The sequence below is a fragment of the Centruroides vittatus genome, unplaced genomic scaffold (genome assembly GCF_030686945.1).
Source record: "Centruroides vittatus isolate TY-2023 unplaced genomic scaffold, ASM3068694v2 contig_751, whole genome shotgun sequence".
Lineage (NCBI taxonomy): Eukaryota > Metazoa > Arthropoda > Arachnida > Scorpiones > Buthidae > Centruroides > Centruroides vittatus.
The window spans coordinates 845,324-867,563 of NW_027122488.1; the positions used below are offsets into that span (position 1 = coordinate 845,324).

The 22,240-nt window shown below is 27.9% G+C and overlaps 1 protein-coding gene across 3 annotated transcripts in view; it reads left to right on the forward strand.

Moving 5' to 3' along the window:
- The window catches only part of LOC136981313 (xaa-Pro aminopeptidase 1-like), an 84,476-nt gene that overhangs the window by 23,168 nt on the left and 39,068 nt on the right, over positions 1 to 22,240 (forward strand). For all 3 annotated transcript variants that reach the window (XM_067277612.1, XM_067277613.1, XM_067277614.1), the window contains exons 2-7: positions 10,066 to 10,217; positions 10,310 to 10,373; positions 10,636 to 10,740; positions 14,635 to 14,675; positions 17,103 to 17,154; positions 21,754 to 21,897. In XM_067277612.1, coding sequence (XP_067133713.1) covers positions 10,066 to 10,217; positions 10,310 to 10,373; positions 10,636 to 10,740; positions 14,635 to 14,675; positions 17,103 to 17,154; positions 21,754 to 21,897 — 558 coding nt within the window. The remainder of the gene's footprint in view (positions 1 to 10,065; positions 10,218 to 10,309; positions 10,374 to 10,635; positions 10,741 to 14,634; positions 14,676 to 17,102; positions 17,155 to 21,753; positions 21,898 to 22,240) is intronic.

Here is a 22,240-nt window from a genome sequence, read left to right on the forward strand (position 1 = left end):
AAGGACAGAGTATACGCCATAATGTGGACATGATAACAAACACACAACAGGAATTTGAGTATTGCTTAGATGCGGTGTGAGAGATGAAAGGTGTACATGTAGACTGATTTACTGATTGAATTTGCATTCCTTTTGAACTGTCTGTAAGTTTCACAGTTTTTAAAAATAAATTTCTAAAACTCAATATAAACTTCATGGACACTCTGTACATTCAATATAGCTTGTTTTAATATAAAAAAATTACTTATCATAATTGATTAATGGTATTATATATAAAACAAAGATGTCTTCTGACTGCATTAATTTTATATTGTGAACTTGCTGAATTTTTAAAACTTGTCTGATTTCTTTTTACTATTATAAATTTTAATTTAAATATATTGCCTGTTTAAGATAGAAATTAATTGAAATAGAACAGTTAATAATTTTTTATTTGGTTTTAATTCTTTATTTTATTCCTCACTTACAAAGCATTAATTAGCAAGATGTAGAAACATAGACTAAACGTAAGCATTTTTTTATTTCTTATTTATACTTCTTGCTTCTAACTAAGCTTTTTTTAAAATTAATAATGCATTTTAATGATTTTAATTTGCATTAGATAACTTTTATTTTATTAAGTATTATTTTTGAAAAAATTTTAATTCAAGTGAATTTCTGTTTCAGGAGTAAATTTTCATGACTATTGAAGAAATGAAATAGATGCTCGCAAGATATATATTTTTTTTGTTAATTATAAAATTTAATGTTGATCTGAAATTTTAATCGTTCTGGGTGCATGTAAGCTACAAATAAGAGGAAAAAAATACAGTAAATGATCAAGAAAGTTGAAATGACAAGTCTCATTGTAGCATCTTGATGAAAATGGAAATGTTAAAGAAATATGTTTAGAAGGATTGCATCAAGACCTAAATTGCTGACCACTGGTATTTTTAGTGCTACTTACTGTTGTATTGTAATTAGATATGCCTTTTTCTCCATTTACAAGGAAGGTATGTGTAAAGTACCTTTTAATGTTATCCATAAGAAATTCACGAACAGTAACAGATGATAAGAAGAACCTTCTGCATCAAATGTTTAGCATGCATAGAGATCTGCAATAATTGTTATTTGAGGGGATGAATACACTTCACATTATACAACTAGATCAACTATTTGTATATGAACATTTCATTCTTTGAAGACCATAACTTTAACTCATTTTTATATATGTTTGGGAAATCTCCTATTATATATTTCTATTATTATTATGTTGGGTTAAGTGAGATATACTCGGTTAACACCGGTGGCTGTGTACTATGCCGGACCAAAGTCAAGGCATAGTAACCAAAACAGAAATTAAAGAAGTGTATCAGTGTGTGTGTCTGTATTCAGGAATTTTCTCACAATATGGCATGTATTTAATATAGTGGCCTTCTGTAGTGTGATGTATGCATTTCTATTCAATTGTAGTGTGCCCAGGCTTTTGTGTAGTGTGTGTGGTATGACACTTGTAGAGGAGAGAACAACAGGTACAATAAGCACTCTATTCATCCTCCAGAGATGCTTTATTTCCTGGACGAGTTCTGTGTACTTGCTGATTTTTTCAGTGCATGTGTTTTGTACATTGCGAGTGTTTGGAATGGATATATCTATAATGTACATGATTTTATTGTGTTTGTCAATGAATGTGATGTCTGGTCTGTTGTGGTAAATTGTTTTATCTATGATTATGGCTCTGTTGAAGTACATTTTGTGCTTATTGTTTTCCAATACTGTCTGTGGAATGTATTTGTAGTATGGTTCATGGATGTCTACTAATTTGTGTTTCTTTGCAAGCTCTTGGTGTATTATATTTGCTACTTGATTATGTCTGTGTAAATAATCTGTCTGTGCCAAGAGCTTGCAACCAGAGGTGATGTGTTGTATAGTTTCTGGCATGATGTGACATTTTCTGCATGTGTCATTTGTGAGTGTTGCATCTTTGAGTATGTGTTTTCTGTAGTTTTTAGTATTTATGACCTGATCCTGTATGGCAATCATGAATCCTTCCGTCTTCCCAAAGAGGCATTCCCGAGCTAACCAGTTGTTTGACGCAGTTTTGTCAACAAAATCCTGGGCCAGATCATAAAGATGCCTGCCATGGAGTGCCTTTCGAGCCCACGATTGCTTAATGGTGTCTATGCTTTTTATATGTTGTGAGTGTAATTTAATGGTGTGTTATTCAAGTCCGCTAGAGTTACTGCTTTATGTAACTGTAATGTTTCTTGTTTTCTGTGGAAAAACTCTTGCAGTGACTATATTTGTTTGTAGTGAAGGTTAACTACGTCAGTCAGGCTTATTATTTTTATTATATTATAAATATATGAAATATAATAATTGTATAAAATTATGTTTCCAATAAAGATTAAAAATTATATGATTTTTTTTTCCTATGAAAACATGATTTATGTATAAAGTAAACTCATTTTCTGAAGTGTACATTTATGACTATAAAGAAATATTTATTTATAAAATGTATAAGAATATAAATGGTTATAAAAATAGCAATAATGAAAAAAACCATCTACTATTTTTTTATTTTTATTTTTACCCTTCAACCATTAAGCACTTCATGGTGATGATGATCATGATCATCTTTCTTCCATTGGTTTGTTTGGGTATGAAAACAAGCTATATAATGTATTTTGTCAACTCTTCAATAAGCAATTTCCTCTCTGAACAGTCAAACTGAATGTATCAACCACGCTGAAAATACAATTGTTTCCTTAATTCTATATATTTATTCTGTATGCATTTTTGTATGTACAGTACATTAGAAATATAAAACAATTAAGAAAGTGAAGATAGAAAGAAATGAATTTCTAAAGATTGAAAATTTTTTAAAATTTTATCATATTGGACTAATAAACTTAATGAAATATTTAATTAAAAAATTTGAATAACATATGATATATTTTCTTAATAATATTTATAAAATTTCAAAAACATAAAATTGTAAAATAGTGGTAAAACTAAGCTGGTAAATTTTATAATACTAATAAATTAATAAACACATTCAGCAAATCCTAAAACAAAGCAACAGTTTTGTGACTAAGCAATGTCTTACTTATTTTTCTTTTATGTAAAATAATTTGTTATAATTTGTAAAATAGTTTTTAATATTGACTTCAGTTTTTTAATTTCTAATCTTGAATCTGTAGTAAGAAAATTCAAGTACAAAGAATTCATCTTCGTGAAAATGAAATTTTCTGTAAGATATCTGTTTTCAGTGATTTATGGATGTTTACTTAGAAAATGAGAAATTTTTTTTTTTAGAATTCATTGAGATTGTTTATATCACAAAAAAAATAAACATATTGTGTATCAATAATGAATGTTATCATTTGCAGTTTGAAAAATTAGTTTTATTAAGATAACTTTTGAATTTTTAGATTTAAATATTTTTAGGCTACCTAGTATTTTTAAATTAATAATGTTATTTAAATTAAAATCAACAATTTTAAATTTTCTTCACTTTCAGTGAGTTAAATTTTTCACTTGGTACATCATCAGGGATTCACTTGATACATTCAGACTGAACAAAAATTAGGCTTGGGGAAAAGCTAGAATACAGACCTATTAAAAACAACTGTAATTTTAAAACTTAAAATTACATATTGATTAATTGTACAGTACATACAGATATGCCTTAACTAGTGTATTACCAGTAATTTTATATTACATTAACATACATCTTAATACTCTACTATTTTTGTTTATTTCATCCATAATTGCTTCATTTTCTATTCTCATCAATATATCATTTTCTGATGACATAAGCATTTATGCTTATGTCATCAGAATTCTAGCTAATTTGTCAATGTTTATGCTTCCAAATGACATTGACAAATTATTACAAACTTTATGTAAAATATATTTTGATTAAAAAAAAAATGATCTTTTGCAAGGTACCAGAGTGGATGATAGTCAAAATGAATTTATATGATAAAAATATATTGGTAGGCCTATATGCTAAAGTATGCAAATTAAATTTTTGCAATACCACATGCAGTAAAGTCCTGGAAGCTCAACTCTCGATAACTTGACATTCCATAAAACTCTTGTTGTTCTAAAAGAAAAAAGTACATGTAATGTAATTTTTACCTCTATTTTAACTTATTTGACCTAGTGTTAGATGTAATCATTCTTCATTGGCAACACTTTGATAATAGCATCAATTCCATGTGTTAACAAAGAATATAACCTTTTTTCCAAGCTGCCCCTGCAAAATGCCATGAGACAAATGCAACCATTAAATAGCCAATATTTTTAAAATTAAAATTTAACTACAAATAGAAATAATCACTGTTGGTACATACTTAATATATATATGAATTTGTACATATATCTTTACAAAAATTCAGCTATTTAGACTGGCATCATTACTATCTGTAAAACTTGCCATTTTTGATAACTTTTCATCTCACTCCACATTGAGGACAATACAGTTCAATGGAGAATAAAATTGGCAACCTAAAACCAACAGACCATCATTAAAAAATACAAGTTAATAATGTAATAAGAATAGAAAACAGCACTAAGCCAAAATTTTTTAGAATTTGATATTATTTTTATAGCACAAATCCTATATTTGTCACTTGTTTATTGCATTGTTGTGAAATTGCTTGGCTGAACCGACATAAAACTGTTCATCTTTAGGAAAACATTCTTTTCCAGGAAATACCTTTATGATGTTACATATTTGTGATAGTCAAATAGCCAAGGCAGGGGTGTAAATGAGGAAAGAAATTGAGAAAAGAAAAATTGGCATATTTGTTGACAGAGATTTTGCAGAGAACAAACAGAATAAGAATGTATAAATGTTGGATATTCAAATTAATGTTTGTAACAATTGTGAATCAAGTAAGTTCTAATAGTTGATACTTAAAGGACAATGCCATTTATAATGATTTTTATTATTTAGATCCAAATAATTTTCAAACAATTTTATGCAGTACTAACAAAATCCCATTTGATATATTTGAGAGTATAGCAGGTTTGATTAATAATTTGAATATTAATGACAAAGGAAATGTTACAGACAACTATTAGATTTTGTCAAAAAAGGGACTATAGACAAACATGAAAAATCAGAATCTGATTCAGATGATTCTAAAATCACATGGGGGAAAAAATGCTGAAGAAATATAAAAGTTGTAAATATTGCATGCTTTGTTGTTACAATAGAGTCCTCAAACTTGACTCCCATCCTTCTTTTATCACTAATCCCCTTCTATTGAATACAGTTTTGTTTGTTTTTGTGTAATTTTACTTTATTATTTTTGAAATATTACCAACAGATAACATTCCAATATTTTATTTTCTTATTCTACAGTAATAGTTTCATCTTAACACACCACTGCTAGTAAGTGATAATCTTGTGGGCAAAAAGGGCAATTGCCTGAGACCCCACCAACGGGGCCTCAAACCAATCTTTTATAAACTCATTACTTCAGTAAGAATATCAAAATTTAAATTTGGGTCATATCTGGGGCCCTAGATTGCTGGTGTGGCACAGGTGCAAGGTGTACTGGTATAATGCAGAACTTAACCCACCAGATGTCATGTCAAAAAACAAATGAGGATACCAGGGAATTTCCCCCAAAAATTTCTGCTGAAGAAGAATGTTTGAAGTCAATACTGTACATCATGGGATCCCCAGTTGAAATTTGCTTGGATCCCCTTGAATATTTTAACACACCACTGTTTACTAGAATAACAGAAAAAGAAAAGCACTACTACTAATCAGAGTTTGACAAGCAAATAAAATTTAGGGACAGTTAGGATGGTGTGCAACAAGTAATTATTCTAACATTAAGTTTAAAACCCCATATATTGTATATATAATGTTTTATTATTTACAGTCAGTTAACAAATATTGAAAGCAATTAAAAAAATGGAAAACTAACTAATGGGAAAACCAAAATGAATAAACTGTACTTTCTTGACTGAGGATTGTTCACACAAAATTCACTCATAGCTACCTGATAACAAAGAACATCCAACCAATATGTCCAACATTATACTCCACTTACAGTCTACTAACCTGTCCACAATACAATACAGTATTTCTATCAACAAATATTCCCAGATAATGATAAAGTTCTAATACCAAACAATCTGCTGGATTGTATTGGGCTATATTATAGTTACGTTTAAAAATTAGATGTAGGGTAATTTTGCCTAGAGGTAGATGATTAAGTCACCATCTTGTAATAAATTTAATAATTATAATCAAGAATTGGGTTATTTGATGATTATATTTATAAACAAAGTTCTACACATATTACTAGATGACAATGGACAAATTCGATCTCTTATGGTGTATCTTCAAGCAATAAACCTATATTCAGAGCTGTAAAATGGTATATATAATAGAAAGATTTGTAGATTCTTAAACCTAAAGAGTATTCGAATATCCAAAAGTCTAGATCTGGTACTTTATGAACTACCTGCGGCCCTTGTACATACACTCCAAATCCAATCAACCAACCAATTATTGATAACTACTTTATAGTAAATATCACTCATTGTACAATATCTTTTTTGTATAAGAAAGTTGGCAATGCTTGTTTACCCTCTAAAGATGACAACCCACTAGGGAAAGCCCAGTATTCCAGTCACCCCTTCCAATCCTATACATTAAATTTCAAAGTAGATAATGTTCAGATTGTGCATTTTAAATAAATTTCTGTTGGTTAGAATTCATTGCAAGAATTTTATCCTAATATAACAGATAGGCCAATTCATTGATTTCATTGTTGTTCCATGTTTGTTATAGTACTAAATGTTTCAATTAAAGAATAGTCAATAAACTATTCTATTTTTCTGTTCTTTTGTAACTGAAGGTGGTCTGTGGAACTGATCAAAAACATTTTTATTTTATTAAAAAATTGTCACTATCTAAATAAGTTCAATATATGCAGTTAATAGTTTAATGTATTAAAAGATTAATAATTTTCATGATAACTGAACAATGTTATAATCTTAAATAGTAAATTTATTAATTGTTTAATATTATAATTTTAATGAAAGAATAATAAAACCAGTAAAAGTCAAAATGTCAAGCACAAATAAAAATATATTAATATAACAGAATGCTAAAATAAATATTGTTAATCTTTACAAATATTTTTACATTACAGTTATTATAATCAATAAATTATAAAAATAAAAATTGAATAAATTACAAATGTAGAAGTTAAAGCAAATAGATTTAAAATTTATTCATTTGCATTTTTTATGAAATAATTGCTTTTTCTTTTTAAAATATATCTGAAATATTTTGGTAAATTTTATATAGTATTTTTCTTATTTTTCAGTACATTTAATATATATATATATATATATATATATATATATATCATCAGAATAAATATTTTGTTTTTACATTAAATTTAAAATTTTGATTAGCATCACTTGAATCATGAAGAACTTGAACTGGAACAATATCATATAAAGCCAGCTCAACACACAAAATGACTAATTTATCAATGAATACCATCATTTTCCTGTGTAAATATTTACAAATTTTATACAGGACATACACCCTGTTCAAATCAATAGATACTGTCATTTCTACAGAAATACATGCTTTATATACAAATGATGATAATGAAAATTATAATTCATGTTAAATTTAATTTTTTTGTCAAAATAAACTATAGTAAAACATTAACAAATCCTAGAGAAATAAACAACTACAAAACAAAGTGTAGAAATATAAATGAATTCACTATATTTTATTATAAATATTATAACTAGTTAGTGTAACATAGATATGGATAGTTTTTCTGATAACAGAATTTCCTATATTTCTTTCATTCTAAGATGCATCGGCCTACCAGTGGCTGAGCGGTTCTGTCGCAAAACACTGGGAGTTTGGTCACAGGTTTGTGCCGCGCTTGGACAGGCTGGTTATGTGGAGTTTTCCAGGTTTTCTCCACATTTGTAACACCTGAATAGGGGCCAGTTTCCCTTACAAGACCTTGTGGAAGGCATTTCCCCTTGCGTAACATCGTGCCCCAGAGAGGGCAACGGGAAACCACTCTGGATGTAACTTCCCCTAGGATACACCTCGGCGCATTAGTAACTACTTACTAACCTATGCCAGGTGTTCACTGACATCAGGACGCTGGCATACGAAGAAGAAGATGCATCATGATTTTGAAATTGAATTTTAAGACTTTTTTGTAGAAGGAAAAATTTGAAGTCATTTTTTAAGATATTTTGTTGATTAATAAGTTAGATTTAACTTACTTAATGGCATTAATTAACACATTTATCATTTCCATATTTCATTTCTAGCTCTTCTGTAAATTCAACAACTTTTCATTTTAATGCTTATCTCAATTTCATCTTAAAGGCATTTTAAACATTAAAAAGGAGTTTAAATTAAATGCTCATAACCAGCAAAGTTTGAACTGATGTGCCTGTTGATTGATACAGCCAAAAACATCTGTTATTGGTGCATAACACATGGTATGGTCTGCTCACAATGATTGTTGGTTAATTGTTTTTGGACTACAAATATAAGATACAATTTTTTTATTCATTTTCACTTGTCTGAAATAAAAATGTATCTTAGAATTGAAGAAATATGTTATATTAAGTAAAGATATTGTTATTTGGATGGCAGATTTGTTAACTATTTTATAATTAATGAGCAATTATTTATTGTGACACAGTCACAATGCCAGGCTGCAATTTTTAATCAATAATATTTTTAATTTATTTAATTAAAAGTATATGCTCTCCACTTAAATTAGTAGTGGCTTGCCCCTGTACATCATACTTTTTCTTTAATAGTAGAGTTGTGTCAGTCATCTATCTAACATCTTTTAGGGAAAATTTTTGAATTGAAGTAACATGACTTCCAGTTTGCATCAGAAGTTGTATATAGTTAAGTGGTGCCTCCTACCTGTAAAACTCCCATATGTGGTCTTGTCTTTCATCTATCTAACTCCATTCTCAAGATTAAGGAAAGACGGACAATGGATGATAGTGGGAATTTATAAGTGTACAATTTTTTCAGATTGCAGTCCAATAATTGTTTAAACACATCTAAAAAACCAGAATATGCAGTAGCAAAAAATATTTTAATAACTGAACTAATGTTTTTGACTGTCTTAATCAATTGTCTTCAGGTTTTAATACATTCGAAAGAAGAGCTTAATTAGAACAAAATATTTTTTAAAAGATGGAACAAATATTTCATTGAATGCAACTGCATGTTTCACAGATGACATATGTATCAAAACAAAATAAATCAGTTTGTGTAACATGGGGAATGTGTGGCATCCATTAGTTTAAGATGGGCTCTCTCCCAAGTTGGATGTAAAATCTGAGCTTTTTTAAGGATGACTTGAATGTCATCCTCTGTGGTGAAGGCTGCTAGTGCAGTGGTTGGAAGAATCATTTTAATAGAAGTTATATGTTCTTTGAGTTGAAAGTTTAATGAGCATATAGCAGTGCCTATATATCTTAAATATCTTGAAAAATTAGGGATGTACAGTACAAAGCAACTAGAAGAGCAACAACCATAGGTTGCAAAGACAGAGACAATCTCACTTGTGGAAGGCCTTTTTTAGAAGTATACTAATGGATGTCACACATTTCCCATATTACAGAAACTTTGATTCATTTGTTTTGATATGTATATGTCTTCCATCACACATATGGCTGCATCCAATAAAATATTTGTTCCATTCTTTTAAAAAAAACTTATGTTCTACTTACATTCTCTTTTTGTATGTATTTAAAACCTGAGGATGACCAATTTAAGACAGTCAAAAATGTTAGTTTAGTTATTAAAAATATGTTTTGCTGCTGGATATTCTGGTTTTTTGATGTTTGTTGATGCCGGAATATTAGATGTTTGTTCATTTTTGCATCCAGTTTTACAAGTAGTATATTGATTACAGCTTATTTAGTGAATAAACAATTATTAATGTCTAAGAAATAGTTATATATGTAGATTTTACTGATATTTTAGTTGAATAATTTTATTTTGCATTTTATTAACTATAACTAATATTTTTCAAGATTCAAAAATTAGAAAAAAATATCGATTCTCCGATATGGCTGTCAAAAATACTACAGCAATATTAAATCGCCTTCGTTCAGTTATGAAAAATACAAGTTACGTAAATGAAATATTACATGCCTATATTGTTCCTTCTGGTGATGCTCATCAAGTATGTATTTTTATCTCATAAACTTCAGTTTGAAAGTAAAAACTTTATATCATATTTCCACAAAGATAATAATTTTCTGTGAAAATTTTCAGAGTGAATATATAGCAGCACCAGACAAACGAAGAGAATATGTTTCCAATTTTAGTGGGAGTGCAGGTATGAAAATTGTTAAATATGCTATTAATTTAGTGTAAGAATAAGAAACTTTGAGAAACAAAATAAATTAATATTGAAATGTTAATGAAATTAATTAACAGTATTAATTTAGAATAAATTTAATTAATTCCTCTGCTGGTTAATTATAATTTTGATTTATCAATATACTAAAGACTTTTTTGCAGCTAAACTTCACTATTTTACTTACTTTATATTAAAAAGTTTTAAAAACTATTGAAACTTTCATTCTTACCATTTTTAGGAGTTGCTGTCATAACTGAAGAGAGAGCTGCATTATGGACAGATGGAAGATATTTTCTTCAAGCAGAAAAAGAATTAGATAGTAATTGGCTATTAATGAAAGATGGTAAGATTATTACTTACTATAATTGATTGATGTTTTATTTTTGTAATACCTAAATACAGTAAAGCCTGTCTAAAATAAAACCTGTCTAAATGGGAAAACTTCAAAATGGAGCAATTTTCTATGTTAAAAAGCCTGCCAAACCAGAAAAAATATTCGGTAGCATGCAATTCCAGTTTATGCAAGTTTTACTATATATTTAGTATTTTAAAATTTTTATTGCAATTATTCTCATGTCTTTATTATATGAAAACATTTTATTATTAATAATATAAAAAATAATGTATTAAAAACAAACGGATATGTTGTCAATATTAAATACAAGTTGATATTGTTAACTAATGCTAATTATAATAATTTGTCAGTGATAAAGAAATATTTAAGGCAGTAGTGAGGAATTTATTAGGCTGAAACTAAATGATATATTGAAAATAAATAATTTGAAATACATTTTGATTAATATATTAATTTAAAACAATATAAGTGAATATGTCAGTTAATTACACAATATATTATTCATTAAAGTAAAAATAATAAAGAAACAACTTGGAGATTGTTATATTTGTTTTAATGTCTTTTGAATCATATTTAAAGTGAGAACTTAAAAACTGTGATCACTTCTTGAAAATGTGATGATTTTTTAATTTACTGAATTAAATATAAGGTAGATAAACAAACATCATTACTAAACCCGATATATCTAAAGCTATACATCAACCAATGCTGAATATTATCGGGCTAGAAATGGCTATAATATTAAATAATTTATAAGACAATTTGGCACTAGAGTTAGGTGTTAGGCACCATCTCTTGATAAATTTAATAATTAAAATTTTAATTAAATAATTTAGAACTATTGGAAGAAAAGAATCGGCCTGGAGCAGGACTCGAACCCACAACATGATTTGAGCACAGTTGTGGTTGCAGGTTTGAGTCCCTCTTTGGGCCGATTCTTTTCTTCCAGTAGTTCTAAATTATTTAATTAAAATTAAAATTAAAATTATTAAATTTATCAAGAGATGGTGCCTAACACCTAACTCTAGTGCCAAATTGTCTTATAAATTATTAAAATTATAGCTATTTATAGCCCGATAATATTTGACATTGGTTAGTGTATAGCTTTAAATATAAGTTTGAAAATTAATATTCTTCAAAACACTAACTTATCTTCTTTATCTTTAAATTCTTGCCTCTAAGTTTTCCAAGTCTGGTTTCAGCTTTCATCTATCTAACTCCATTCTCGAGATTAAGGAAGGACAGACAGCGATGTGAATTTTTGGTCTACAATTTTATTTTTAAAAAAGGCTGTATAACAAGACTCATACAATATGATATTTACCAACTTAAAATTATTATAAACATTTTTCATGTCTATAATAAATATATCACATAACATTATAACATTATTTGCTATTTGCTGGTAATATTGTAATAACAACAAAAATGTTTAGGCTGAAATGCATTTTAATTCTGGTCTAAAGGATGTATATGCCTTATAACTATATGTTTATATAATAAAGGTTAAATAGCTCAATGTGTGATAAGCTGTACAGATATATATATAATAGTATTAAAACTTTAAATCAGTAGACTCTTGGTTTGCACATGGGTTTGTTTTCTAGAGATGCTAACTTATATAAAATCAGTTTAAATGAAAGACAAATTATAATGTGTTTTGCCAAACAATCTGCTGTATTATCATGCTATAATAAGGCTAATTTAATAATTAGATGTAAAGTAATTTGACAAGAAATAGGCAGTTAGCCATCCTTCATTGGAATAGCAACAATATGTTACAAATACTGAGATGTTATTGTTCATCCCACATTTTTCTAATTACTTCATCTCTTTTAATGGTATAGATTTACATAATCTTTTAGCTACAGTTTCATTGGCAGTTGCACTATCACTTTTACAATTAGACATGATTCTGCTTTTAGTTTTTTTTTTAAAGCACAAATTTATAAACTGTTACAATATAGCACAACTGGAGATTATACAATTCTGAATTCTGCCGATAAGATCCATACTGATAATTTTCCAATTCAATACTCACTTCTGTCTATACTCTTCAGGTGTTGGGAGTAAATGAAAGCCTGAAAACTTATTGGTTTAGAGAATACAGTAGTACTGTATAACATGCAAATAAAGCAAGCAACAACCCTTGAATTTTGTTGATCAGAGGTATACATTTTTTTTCAACTTATAGGCCAAGCTTTAAACTTTCATAAATCGTGTGATAATGCAGGTTTCGATAATGTAATTTCCTATAATGAGTAAAGAATCCCCCCGCATTGTATGGAACTCTACTGTATTCATGTTTTTAATTGGTTTAGAGAATATTCATATTTAAATTCAAATATCAAGAAATAAAAGTTCACAAATCAATTTACAGGCACCTTTCAGACTATAGGTAATTGTAATTATCTAGTTTGTCTAAGTTACACTTGACTTTAGCCCTCTGTGAAAAAATTTAAATACACCTTGATAAATTTATAATACTATGGAAAAATCACCAGATTGCAAAAAATCATTGCTAAATCACCAACTTACTTGAAATGTTACCAAATCTGGTGATATTTTATGTTCCCTACCAAATTTTTACCCTTAAAAAGTAACAACAACTGTGTGTCACTTGGTCATTGGTACCAAGAGAACGCACTATGGTGGGTTCGTTATTCAGCATAACATGTCCATTGCCATATTCCAGTGATTCTCAACCTTCTTAGCTCCACGACCCCAAATAGTAAATATAAGTAAAATTCATTTTGCGACCCTCCTTCCCAAAGGAATAATAACAGTAGGCCTTACTATTACTAATTGAATTTTGATTGTAATTATAAATGTAAATTTTTTAAAATATTATATAATCACATTGCACTGATTTTATACATTAAGGAAATACCGACTGTATAAAAAGTGTAATACAACTATTCCTATTATTTTATATCACTGCATTTATAGCAACGGGTATGAGCATGCATGTATGAGGTGTATACATACATGACCAATTTATGTTAAGTTCCAACTTGATCTGTATGTGCTCTTTTTAATTTGATCTCCTTGTATAATACTCATGAGAGCATGTTTGAACATGCATATGGATGCGACCCCCCCCTCTTTAATATCACCGTGACTCCCAGGTTGAGAAATGCTGCCTTATTCCAATTGCCTGCCATGGCAAAACAATGAGAAAAATGCATATAAAAAAAAAATTGATGTATTGATTGGTTTATAAAACTAACCAATTCTGAGATGCTAGTGTATCAGATAGATATCAGTTACATCTCTAAGCACAGTTAATTATAAAAATTGATTTAAAGTTACCACAAATTTTTTAAAAATAACTTTACCATTAAACAAACACATCATGTAAACTCTATATCATGTAATTCTAGTATGTTGTATAGCGAATGTGTGTCTACCATATACCCAAAGATTGCTTTGCCATAAATATGTAAAGCATTAGACTTGCTTTCAGGATAGGATAGCAGAAGTACATATAGCAGTTTCTAAAATTTTGTAAAAAGAGATATAGCAATTACTAGAAAATATATACAAACCAGTAAATATTTAAATAGACATCATAAATCAAGAGCTATTGTAATTTACTTTACATGGCTTAGAAATTTTTCATAATTGTAAAAAATAATAATAATAATATATAATAGGTTTATATTCACAATTATTAGCATTTTGATGCAAAAACTGATTTAAATTTTTTATAATAGTTTTGTGTATAAATTCATATTGTACTTAATTCTTTTAATTTTAAATCTAAATATAATTTTTTAAAAACATTAATAATAAATATAATTTGAAGTCAGTATTTTTAAATTGCTAATAAATGCAAATATAAATTGCTGTTTACATAAGATCCCCCCCTTTTTTTTCCAGGAATAACTGGAACTCCTACTCAAGGAGAATGGCTGGCAAAGGTAAGTCAGAATAGTAATAAATACTGTATTTACTTGAATATAAGATGCACTTTTCAGGTTCTATAATATCTGAAAATACATTGCATTTTAGATTTGATGTAATTTGTTGTAATAATTAAATACTAAACAAATTTATGGCAACAGAATCAATTCTATTGACCTAAATGTGTCTCAAGCCTTGCATTTCTACATACTCACCTACAAAAAAAATTTGTAGGTGAGTATGTAGAAATTAAGATGCATCTTAGATGTGATGTCATCTTACATTTGAGTAAATACAGTATATGGTTTTAGAAAATTCAGTTAACTTAATAAATCAAACATAAATAAAGTTTTAAATAAATAAATAAAACATAGAATTTAATATAAAAAATATATATATATGATATACAATTTATTTTTCAAATAATTAAAAATTTGAATGAGTATATATATCTCTTATTTTATAATTTTCAACATCATTGTGCTTCCACTATTACTACTACGGTAAAGGCTTAATATAATGAACCAAGCAATTATGGGACCAAACAAATTGCTCTATTATAATGAAAGTCAGTTTTATCATGATTATTCATTATTATGGACTTATCTGTTACATTGAAAAGTATATTATTTTTCAGTAGGATCATATTAGAATGAATCTTGATTACATTGGTTTTCAACTTCAGGGTAAGTGCCACAAGTGTCCCCTGCATCAAAATTGTATAAATGAAAAAATTACTGTTATATTAAAGTGTTACATGAAGAGTAAAAAAGACTGCTATTCCTATATTTGTCTTAATTTAAAATTTTATCCTATTATGCAATCTAAATTGTATAAGAGGTATTATATAAGACTTTGTTTTACTTTTTTGGTAGAACTGTTATATTCAAGAAAAGCCTATTGTAGTCTCTCTTGCTTTCCAAATGTCTGAAAATGTCTACTTATTCAGATACATTTCTTTACCAATTTCAGATTGAGATTTTCCATCTTTAATCTGACAAATTATATTTATTTTTGTGTTAAATCTAAATACCGGCTGGGGACATATACTGGAAGAAGAGATCGGACCGGAGGTCTGGGTAGCGTAATTGGCAACGCATCTGCATGGTAAGCAGGATTGTGGGTTCGAGTCCCGCTCCGGGCCGATTCTTTTCTTCCAGTTAGTTCTAAATTATTTAATTTAAAATTATAATTATTAAATTTAGCAAGAGATGGTGCCTAATGCCTAACTCTAGTACCAAATTATCTTATAAATTATTATTATTATTATTATTATAGCCGTTTCTAGCCCTATAATTTGGCTTTGGTTGGTGTATTGGATTAATACTAAGTAATTTGCTACTTGAGGTGGATGTTAGGTGTCATCTCCTAACTAAATTAATAATTATAATTTTTAATAATTTATTAAATAATTTAGAATTATCTAGAAGAAAAGAACTGGCTTGGGGTGGGGCTTGAACCCACAACCTCCACTTGCTGTGTAGTGTGCTTTCAAGTTGTACCACCTGAATCCGAAGCAAGTCTTTGCTTCCAGATGTATTTAAATTTAGATATAACCTTACACAGTTAATCTCAGTGCTGGCTGGAGATGACTCCTATGCCCAAAGCCTACCTAAGAACAACTCCACAATGGCACTCAGCAAGCTTTGTGATGTTTGACATACTAATTTATATATATATATATACATACCTTGCTGGGTAAAATATTAGCAGGCTGAGTGTCATTGTGGAGTCATACTTAGGCCATGGGTTTAGAAGTCGTTCCCAATCAGTGCCATGATTAACTGTATAAGGTTATATCTAAATTTAAATACATCTGGGAGCAAAGGCTTGCTCAGGATCCAGGTAGCGCAACTGGCAAGCACACCACATGGTGAGTGGCAGTTGTGGGTTCAAGCTCCACCTCAAGCCAGTTCTTTTCTTCCAGATGATTCTAAATTATTTAATAAATTATTTAAAATATTTGTTTTTATATTTTTGGAATTCATATCCGTTTTTAAAAATATATGATCTTTCATTAAGAAAAATTTTAATGAAAGATCAAATATATAATAATAATTTTTAATAATTGGAATAAAACATTTTATTTAAAAAATTAATATTTTTTTTCTTCTATCTATTAATTGATATAGTAGTAATATTGAGGCAATCTTTATTTTACTCACTAGAACACTAAATCATAAAATTGCAGCAGAAAAACTTTTATAGAAACTTCTGAAATGTTTTAACTCTTGACATTTGTGTTCTACTGAAAGCTGTTAAGCACTTCAGTAATTCAATTTTACATAGCCTGAAGATGGTCTAAAGGCGGTCAAAAACATCTGTGATTAAAAGTTTTCCTGCTGGAATGTTACAGTTTAGTGTTCTAGTGAATATACAACTATACAATTTATAATATTACATCATTATTTTATATTGAGACATAAAATATAATTATTTTGCAGGTTTTACCTTGTGGTGGCAGAGTTGGAGTGGATCCATCACTTATTTCTTATGGTAAACACTATTTTAAATATTTTTTTAGTTGAGTTTGTAGTTTCATTTATAAATAATTATTTTTATAGAAATATATTAAAAATTAAGACTCAGTACATGAATCTAAATTATATGAAATGTTGGAAATGTTACATTAACTCTTTCCTGAATAAAAAAGATTAATAGAATAATGAAATTTTATATTTATAAGATTAAAAATATATATATTTTTTTACAATTGATTTCCACTTTTAAATAGACTTATAATTTTGTTTCTAAGGATAGACAATACTGTTATAAAAACATTTAGGCAGCAATAAATTTTTCAATTACATAATATTTGAGTAATGTTTATTGATAAGGATGAAGTAATGAGAATTGAATTTATTTTAATTCTTTAACTGTATAATTTATGTAACATTTATTTTTGATTTATGGCTGCTTAAATTATTCAAAAACATGTTTTTGATGTAAGTTCTATGTAAAAAATGAAATAAAATTATTTTAAAATAATTTAAAAATTTTTCATATTCCACAAAAATACACACACTGAGAAAATAAAAATTAAAAAAGTTAAATCATATTAAATCATATAATATATTGCCTTATTTACTATGAATAATGATGTAATAATTCAATTCAATTTATTAATTCCTTAAGGGTTAGAACTCCCTGGAATGGGGGAGAACACATTAGTTAAAATTTTGTTTAGCAAATTATAAAATGAAAATAACATATGAGTCAATACATCTTTAATAAAATCATTTCACACAATATCATTTTATAAATAACAAACATAAGGTTATTATTAAATTCCCTCTAATATGTGAAAATTTAATACAATGAAAAAGTAAATGTTGTAATGAATAACTACTAGTTTTACAAAACTGACATAACTGAACCGATTAAAGGAATATCAATGTTATTCTATACAAAAGAAAAAGAAATTATTTAGCTGGAGTTGAATAAAACAGTTTTTCAGATTAAAATTGCTGTTCGGGTTATAAATTGTCACTGGGTCAGAATTAGTTAGAAAAACAGGGTACCATGGATGATAAGATGCTGCACTTATTTTAGCTGAATCATTTCTGAGTAAATATTCTTGAAAGCTATATAAGTATGTCTTAGATATCTCAGAGATGTCTTCTGGATAAGATTACAACAAGCTTAAAGAAAAACTTACTAAATGTAAAATATTGTCAAGTTGAGTATACCACTTATGTCTCTTTTCACTAGGTTCTTTTAATTTCGCTGAATAATCCAGTGAAAATGGCTCTTTAAATATCCTTTCTATATAATTAAGCATCCTTTTTAATACATTAATCCTAATATTATGGAGATTTAGTTCTGCTTTCAAGGAATAATCAGATACGGAATTATCTAAGCTAAATAGATTTTTATAATACAGTATATGTAATTTTGGTAAATTGATAAATTGGGAAATGTCCCAAATTTGAATTCCATGCAGTGTAAGAGTATCTACCAATGAATTACCCAAAGACATGTGCAAATAAATATTAGTGGATTTGATTGAACTGCGAATTTTAATTACTTCTTTTATTTTTGACACAAGTTTCTTTTTTATAAATTTGAAATGATTAGCAAATGTTAAAGGAGAAGCAAAGATGACTCTGAGATAAAGAACTCTCTTTAACTATTCCTATATATTGATTGTCAATAAAAAATTTGTCTGCTTTTTGTAATTGAGAACTATTGCCAAATATAAAAATTTTTGTTTTATCCTGGTTAATTTGAAGATTATTTTCTCAAATAATTTTGTAACCTATTTAACTTCCTTTGCATATTTATTGAATGTTTTGCTAAGATAACCAAATCATTAGCATATTGTAATAATGATGTAATAAAATAAACGGGTAGTATATTTCTTCACTTCTAAGATGCACCATAAATTTTAAGATTTATTTATGAAGGGAAAATTTTAAAATATTTAATGCAATTTAATAATATTTATTAACAAGAAATTAGAAGAACAACAAAAGTGTCTTGAATAGATAATGGTCCCGCATATACAATAACTTTTATCAACATTATAATGTTGCTGTGACTTCATTTTAATTGTTAAAAAAAAAATTAAATGCTTACTAGTAAAACTCATTTAAACTGACGGGACATTCAGTAATATAGCAGAAAATATATATTATTTGGGATGATTACAGATGATACTTTGGATTGTAAGATGCATTTCTATTTCAAACAAGTAATAATGGATTAAAAAATGCATCATAAAGTCAAAGAAACATAAATTTTATAGACCTTTATCTGTGTTCAAAAATAAACTCTAGTTAAAAAGATATTAATATTAAAATTTTTTATTCAAATATTAAATTATATTGAATTTTAATATGATTGTATTCTACTTTAATGTTTAAAAAAATCCAGAATCTTTTTAATCTGATTTTATTGTGGTTAAATGTTTAATAATTGGAAGACTTATTCTTTCTCAATGGTGTTTATTTATTTTATGCTGGAATATATTTGTTATTTCTGGTAAGTTATTTGTAGTAATAAGTGCATTTATCCATGTGCTCTTTACAGTTTTAGAATGTGAAGCAAAGAGAATTAAGAGTCACAAAGCATTAATAAGTTAATATAACTATGTAATGTGATAAGCCAATGTAACAATTTTGCAATCAGATTTTGAGGGAAAAAGATAATGTTCAAAGATCAATAAATCTTTGAATTATTCATATCTGATTAAATCTTGTGTATAAATTAATAATAATAATCTAATTTAATGTTGAATGTTTCTTTGATTAGAGAGAATTTTTTATATTATCTGAATTTAAATATTAAAGCTATATGTTAAATGAGACTTATAAATTTAATTTATAAATAAATTTTGAATTAATTTTATAAAATTGATAGTGATTAAATGAATATGATTCTATAACATTTTTCTATATTTTTATATACGGTATGTGTCATTTTTTTAAGTTGCAATATTGCTAGAATTTTTTGACTATGATATTCTCTTTCAAACCTGTACAATTGTTGGATTTCTCAAAATGTCATGCATTAGATGGTAAAGTTTCATTGTTCTATCTTTAGTGGATCAAAAGTTAAGAGTCCAGAAGTGGCGGATATTTCTACTGCTGCCCTAAAAGCAACAAATTTTTATCAAAATTCAAGTCAAGTGAAGATTAAATGCTTGTCAAAGCTACAAGGGGTTACAAGGAATGTGTGATTGTGCATTTCCCTACTATATGGTTGCAAAATGACAAGAGGCTTTTCAACATGGATAAGAGGTTAGATATTAAATACCCTGCAACTAGAACGGATGCAAAGTATGTTAAAACCATTAGGAAGTTACTGGAGAAAAATTGTTATTAAACTTGCAAAGAACTGAATTGTGAGTTGAATGTGTTCAACTGTGTTTAACTCTGTAACAAAGAAACTGGGGATGTGCAAAATCATAGTAAAATGGTTCTGTACTCTCTCACTGGCATGCTGAAGTGATAACAGATGGAAACTGCATAACTTCATCTTGATTGTTATGGGCATTAGGAAGGAGTTTCTTTGCTGAATTATTGCACTTGATGAAACTTTGGGCTGATTGTACGAGCCTGAGCTGAAAAAGCAGATGATTGAATGATGGCATCTAGTCACCTAGGCACCAGGAAACTGTGGCAAGAATCTGGAAAGCTGGAGGTAATGATGATTGTTGCTTCAACTTTGAAGGTATTCTTTTACTCCATTCTATACCACAAGAACAACAGTAAACTCTGCTTATTACTCTCACTTCCTGGAAAATCATCTGCATTCAGCAATTCAATGGATGTTTCAGTTGCTACAGTCACATCTGATTGTCCTGAACAATGCTCACTGTCACATTTCTTTTGCAGTGACATTATTGGGACAATGGCACTGCAAAATCTTTGAGCATCTGCCATATTTGTTGGATGTGAGCCATTGTGATTTCAACTTGTTTCGAAAGATGAAAGAACTCAGAGGCCAGTGCTTTCAAACTGTTCTTAGCATCATTTTTGTATTAGGATGATCTCTGCAAACTTTGTCAGAAAACTGTTGCAAACAACATTTGCCAACCACCAAATGTCTGGCAAATGGATCATCCTTGCAGCTGGAGAACACATTGAAGGACAGTGATTGTATTGTTAACCTATGTTTCAATAGGTAGGAAATAAAAAGCATGAGCCCACTTCAAAAAATTATTCTTGTAGTTTAAATGTTTTTGCTTAAAATGTTTTTAAGCTCTTCCAAAAGAATGAATTCTAACCAGTTCATAATATTTATCACAGATAACTTGGAATCTTTACAGATTTAGCTTTATCAAAATTATAATTTTTCATCAGTTTTCAATTGAGCTGCTGGCAGATAAATTTATCTTTCATTTTTCAAAGGTATGATCTGTCACATAATCTTGAAAGATTAAGAAACTGAATTAAATTTTTAATTAATTCTCTTGTATATGCAAATTTTAAAAAATATCAATCTCTAAAATTGAAACAACATTCTTGTTATTAGATTTCATTTATAATTGTTACATGTTATTATCAATATTTTTTAGTAATAATGAATGAACTCAATATACAGTATAATTTTTTATAAATGTGTATTTTTAATAACAATTATTTATTTTAGATAGCTGGAAACCTTTAGCTACTCATCTTGCTCATTCAGGCCATAAACTTGTTCCTATACAACAAAATTTAATTGATGTAATTTGGGAGAATAAACCTTCATATCCTGTTAAAGTTATTGAACCATTGCCTTTAAGTTTTGCAGGTAATTATTGTATAGCAGTTTATTGTTTTCTTAATTTCAAAAATTTTCAATTGTTCATTAAAATTAAATATATCATCTCAACGTAAACATTTGAACTTGCACTATTAAAAAAATATAAAGGTATTATTTTTAGCAAGAATTTTTTCTTTGTATATTTATACAGAGAAAAAATTCTTGCTTTTGTTTTTTCATATCCATCGTTCACACCAGTGGCAGTTCAAACAAGAATTCTCATGGGGATGACCTTTTCTTGAGGCTCCACTTCCGCAATAGAATGCAAATGGAAACAATATGATATGTGAGAATTCTTCTTTTGCACTGTCACTAATGTGAATGACAGGAA